Source organism: Berghia stephanieae, chromosome 1, assembly GCF_034508935.2.
Source record: "Berghia stephanieae isolate SIO BIC M18660-M18661 chromosome 1, UCSD_Bste_1.3, whole genome shotgun sequence".
Classification (NCBI taxonomy): domain Eukaryota; kingdom Metazoa; phylum Mollusca; class Gastropoda; order Nudibranchia; family Aeolidiidae; genus Berghia; species Berghia stephanieae.
The window spans coordinates 44,001,271-44,007,325 of record NC_088360.1 but is presented as its reverse complement, the minus strand read 5'-3'; the positions used below and the strand labels follow the sequence as shown (position 1 = coordinate 44,007,325).

At 34.0% G+C, this 6,055-nt stretch overlaps 1 protein-coding gene across 4 annotated transcripts in view; it reads right to left on the bottom strand.

The window, feature by feature from the left end:
• Positions 1-193: 193 nt before the first annotated feature.
• The window catches only part of LOC144975431 (uncharacterized), a 47,365-nt gene continuing 41,503 nt past the window's right edge, over positions 194-6,055 (bottom strand). For 2 of the 4 annotated variants that reach the window (XM_078919504.1, XM_078919497.1), the window contains 2 exons: positions 2,049-2,064; positions 194-673 (listed from right to left, as the gene is read on the bottom strand). Coding sequence is in view for 1 of the 4 variants with exons in the window: in XM_078919497.1 (XP_078775623.1) it covers positions 595-673; positions 2,049-2,064 (95 nt within the window). In the remaining 3 variants the exon portion in view is untranslated. Of the gene's footprint in view, positions 700-2,048; positions 2,065-6,055 lie in introns of all 4 variants that reach the window. The other 2 variants (XM_078919512.1, XM_078919521.1) reach the window with 2 other exon arrangements.

Genomic DNA, 6,055 nt, shown 5'->3' with positions numbered 1-6,055 from the left:
AACAGATAAAGAGCCCAATGGCCCAGAAAGCCACTAATTTCCCATTATTTGGAGGATTCCACCCACCATAATAATTCTACACGGAAGGGGATACCATATATGGTGGTATTGAATAAACAGTTGGACCCCATTGTCCAGGGTGACAGGCTGGAAAGTGTAAGCTAACAAAATAAAGTCCATTTAAAAGCCAATGTGAGTATTTCTATAGTTATTTATTAACAGAAAAAAAAATTATAATTTAATTTAAAAAATAGAAAGTTATCAACCAAAAGAATTTCATGATTTTAATGAAAAGAACAAAAAAGCAAAACAAAAAACAATTAACATATTATTACAATATGACAGTATAATGATAAGAGGAATAGACAATACAATGCATCAGGATTTTTCATGGGGGACCAACTAAGGAGCTCTTCTCAGTGTCTCTCTCTCTCTCTCTCTCTCTCTCTCTCTCTCTCTCTCTCTCTCTCTCTCTCTCTCTCTCTCTCTCTCTCTCTCTCACACACACACACACACACACACACATAAGGAAAATCGTACATTTATCTATGTAAAATAAACACAAATTACACACACACACAATTATAATTAATTTCAATAGTAGTCTTCTTCATCAGTCTCACTGTCACTATTCCTGTCATCTTGATAAGGTTCCAAGTAGTCCATATTATCTCTGTAATGCAAAAAAATGTGATTCACCTATTGCAGGTAACAAAGAGAAGAAACCTTGCTATACGAATCTCCCTACTCCCTCCTACTCGCCCCCCCCCCCCCCCCCCCCAATACTCTACTATAATACTGGCAATAAAATAATATGGGAGACTTCAAGTACGGGTCATTTGAAACGAAAGAAAGCAGAAAAAATGCCATTAATCAATTTCATATCAGGATCTAGGTGGTAGCAACTCAGAAAATAGAAATGATGACAAACATGAATATAGCAAATATATATTTTTTTTAAATGATGTTTTGTTGTGTAATGACTAGTAAATTTGCTCAAAGAGCTTTTCAATGAGTCCCAAGCTAACAGCAACACTGATCATGTAAAAAGAGACATGCATCTTGTAAATTCCTCTTAAAATAGATAATTTTGTTGATCATTAATTTTCATGTCTGAGACACTTCCTGAGAATAAATCCTTTTTCCAATGACTCAACTTTAAGCCTCTCATAACACTAGATCACAAAGCCACAAAAACAGAGAATAAGATTTTTTTTTAAAAGGTGGATTAGATAGATGGACAAGAGAAATAGATGTCGAATTGTCTTTGACTTGTATAGTATGGACGATGAGCATGAGACTGGGAGGGAGGGGGGGGGGGGGGTCCCATGTTGAAAGAAAAGAGTTAGTTTTAGCATGCTTTTTCCAATAGTTCAAACCCCCATCCAATTCCCCATGAAAAAAACAAATGATAAACAAAAAAAAGAACAAAACAAAACACCCCCCTCCACAAAAAAAAAAAAAACAACAAAGAAGAAAAAAAAGGTTTACCGAAAAATCGTTTAACTCAATTTTTTTTCCAGATAAGTTGATTTTTGGGTTGTGTCCCATGGAAATTGACTTAAGAGATGTCTACTGTAGTATAAGTTAAATTCAAGAGGAGACTTTAGGATTGATTGTTGAAATGGAATACAGACCACATTGGATACAAATACAATCAAGATGAATGGAATCTATATATTTTTTACATTTCTTTTTCTTGGGCCTTGAGTGGAATACAACAAAAGGCGAGTGAAGAAAAATATGAGAAAGAATTACCAGAATCTGCGACCGAGTTGCCTCTCATAGTATACACGTAAAAATAAAATTGACTTAGATGCATGACAGATGAAAGCTAAATGCTGATGATGGTGATATCAAAATGTGGTTGCACTCAATTGTCATTCATTGGCTGATAGAGGGGTTGAGCCTGAAATGATCTTTTCTCAAAATTGAAGACTTAATTAAAAGTATAAAATAAAATACAAATATGAAGCTCTGCACACTGTCAAATAATTAATCCAATATGAATTTTAAAAAATATTTTAAGAGATGAGATGACAACTTACGTGATGTTGGTGTCACCTGAAATTATAGAAAAAAAAAACAACAAAACTTATGGATGACTTTCAATTAAAAACAACAATGAAAAGAAGGGGGCCCTAATAGCTCAATTGGTAGAGCACTCACTTCACACACAAGGAACAGAGATCAATCCCTGGTGAAGTCAAGATTTTTTATCTGACTGAATTGGGTCTGTTAGATCTGGCCAGAAAGTACTTTATGATAGACTAGCACCCTGTCCACAGGGTGGCAAGCAATTGCAATTGTCCATTTCACAGTATAGAAACTGGAATAAACCCTGGCTCTACGGGCCAAACGGCTTTGAAGGACTGCTTTTTTTTAATGAAAAGAAATACTATCATTTTGATAAAAATGACACCAGGGTGGAAAAAAAAAAAACAATGCCTAAATTATAATAATTTATCTCGTTTTTAAAATCGTGTATAAGGAATGGCAATCCCTTATGAACGCGTTTAAATCCTGTCACTGCCAAATTTTATTTTCTTTCTCTGGGCTACCCAAAATCTTACTCTTGAATCATGAACATGTTAGTAAAATAAAATCAATTTACAGGACAATGGAATGTACCGTACTACTGAATTTTATTACCATCTGGATTTTTTATTGATAAACATGAAATATTACCATTTAAAAGGGCTCACACCGTGATTGATGCAGACATCAATTATAGTTCATGTCTTATAACATGAATTAAAACATTGATTAAAAACAGCAAAACAATTATTGTATTCAGCAGTGCTAATTTAGGTGTTCATTTAAATGTCAATAAAAAAGGCATTTGTCAAACATTACTGTTTCACCAAAATTCATATCTATCTTCCAATCTCGAATCAGATTGTGAAACACAGTAAAGCCTATACAATGAAAATATGTGAAATTTAATATATTCAAATTTATAATAAATTTGAATTACTGAAACAGCATAGCCCCCTTCATATTGCATTCCCCAAAAATACAGTAAAATTTGTAAGACTCAAAAGCTACTTGATTGAATAATAGATCTGCTCCTCCTGTGTTGCATCTCTTTGTAGGTCGGATAAACAACTAATTAAGTTTTCAACAAAACTGTTCTTCTTAATTACATTGTTGGCAGATACTTTTTAAAATTTCAAAAAGCAAAGGTGTAACATACATTTAATATAGGTAATTTTAAAGAAATAATCATATATTAAAAGTTGTTTCTCGTTGATAGTTAGTCAAAACATTACTATTCTTTGAAACGCTGGTTAAAAATAAAGTAAAAATGGATTAATTCAAAATTCACTGGACTTGGTTACTATGAGAAGATAATCATGATAAATTATTCATTCAGGAATCTCACAGAAGTTTGTGTGTACTTCTTCCATTATTAAATGTCAAAGTGAAAAAATAAGGAACAGGTAAAGGTGGAAGATATAGACCTAAAAAAGTGTGTATGAAACAGAACCAAACAAGCAAGCAGAGAGCACTGCCATATCTTTCATTAGAAATCTTTCATTTTAGTTTTCTCTCCACTCACCCCCAACAGTTAATTTATACAAACGACCCACCGTCAATGACGGGGAGACCACCATGTGGTTATGTCATAACAGATGTCCAGAACGTGAGGAATAGCCATAAATTATCCCTGCAGGTAGAATCACGGCTTGGGTTCCGTTGTCAACCAGGAAATAGGACAATTTTCATAAAATCATTATTTTTACACTGCAATTGTTGACCGTACACTTCTTCTATGTTTTTCTGTTTTATATGGATAGAATGGCCACGTTTTCACCTTTAAGACGCAATTATTTTCATTGATATCATTATTATTATATAGTTTAGACCTATACAAACTTCACAGGAATGCATATAACATATCTTCACCTAAGAATTGTCAATTGGCATTACTAAAACCAGTTCATTTTGATCATTTGTTCATCAAACCCCCTACAATGCGGTATCACGCTTTTTTTGTTGTCAAAAAAAGGATATTGCTGTATAGATGAGCAAATATCTCAACAATGCTTGATTATTGCAGTATTTCTCATTAATTTGTATAAACTCATTAAATTATGTAATTTTTTATTATATGGTTTGAAGTGATTAACATTTCTGATCCATTTTTAGGGTTATTTCCTTTAAAATCTAATCCCAAATGAGGTATTAAATTAATATCAAATTTAAGTATAGTCAAATTACTTTAAACCGAAAGAAGCTAAACTGAAAAATACCATGAACCGCAAAGAATTTAATAAATTGTACGAGTTTCTTCATTATCTTTGTACTAATTAATAAGATGAACCGAATTACTTCTAAGCAGGAGTTTCTTTAAACCGAAACAACTTGAGAGCACCTTCCCTTTTTCTCTCTCTATTTTTCTTCAAAAATGTGGAAAGGTGGCCACACGTAATAATGCCCGGCGATATTAAACAAAGAGCCTAAGTATAAGATGAGATTGAGGGGTGGGGTAGGGTGAGGGGTAGGCAAACGCTCCAATCACTGAACTTGGGCTTGGTCACCACCACAATCGCACAGACTGGAAAAGGAAGACAATGGGTGACTGGCAGGCGAAAAGGGAAGAAAGAGGGGGAGGCGGGGGTGTAGAATCACGCAGACGAGATGTTCTCACTATGTGTTGATGCTTTGGAACAATAAGGGGGATGGGTGGGGGTGGTAGACAACTTACGATTGACATGCCATTTCATTTCCACTTTGTTTAAGTGTGTGTGAGGGGGTGAAAGGGGTGTTTCTATGTAATTAGGCCTTTGAACCTAATGGCTTTTCAACAAAAGACGGGTGTGTAGTAGACAGCACAGACTCACTAATCAGTTGTAGACAGCTTAGCATTGGCACGTTTTTTCATTTCCATTTCACTTCACCTCTGAGTCGCTGCGCATCATTCATTATCAATTATCACACAAGAACTTTCGATCTTATTTTAGCTTTACATTTTACTAAAAGAAAGCACTGTGCTTACACGTTGGAGTGTAAAATCAAAATACTATGTGAAGTCGATGAAAAAAAGTTGAGCAAGATGGAGATATGTACTATTGTTTTTAAATCACTGCACTCTGATTGTCCTGGATACATTAATGACATGCGTAAATTCTACGTCCCAGCTAGAAATCTGAGATCAAAGTCTGATAATCACATTCTTGTGAAGCATGCGTTTGAATATTCGGCACCCCTTATCTGGAACTCCCTTCCAAGATATATCAGAGACAATAATAATGCAGAATTCTTTAAGAAACATCTTAAAACGTTTCTTTTTTTATATGTTACACTGTAGAATTATATTGCTTTGTTTCATACTGCAAGTTTGAGTGGCTGTATATTTGAGTGAAAGTTGTCACGTTACTGTTAAGCGATTTGAGCTTGTTCAGATATGGGGTAAGGCACTATATAAAAACCATATATTATTATTATTATTATCATTTCATTAATGAGAAATCCATAAACATAAATTCTGTCTCGATTTTAAAAATTAAAAATAGTATGACTGTAAGCCAACCAGAATCATGAAATGTAAAAAACATGCTACAATTGAGGGCTGTATTGACGTATATTGATATCATCGTGATCAAAGTAAAATCTTGTTATAAGCATCATGTCGAAATATCAGTCCTTCCAGAAATGAATGTGTAACAAATTTTTAAAATGTGAAATAACAATAAGGTAAGTCAATCTGTGTGATTTGGTGGCCCTTAAAACAACTGATTAAAAAATGTATGACGTTTCACTTAATTTGACTTTAAATAGTCAGTAATTGTGATCTGCTCCTGAAGGCACGAATCATTTTATAGCCCCTGTCCTCAGCAAAAGCAATGATGTCAATTCAAGAAGCACACCCAAGATGTCGTGCAAAGCAAAGTAGGGTCTTGATATCTGTTAAAGCAATTTCCTATCAACGTCAGCAAAAGAGTTAAAGCTAGGTTTGGATGGTGAGGGTTTTCCTTTTCATTGCCAATGTTAATTAAAAAGTGCTAATTTTTTAATAATCACCACACAGGCTTTTTAGCAATTTAATCTT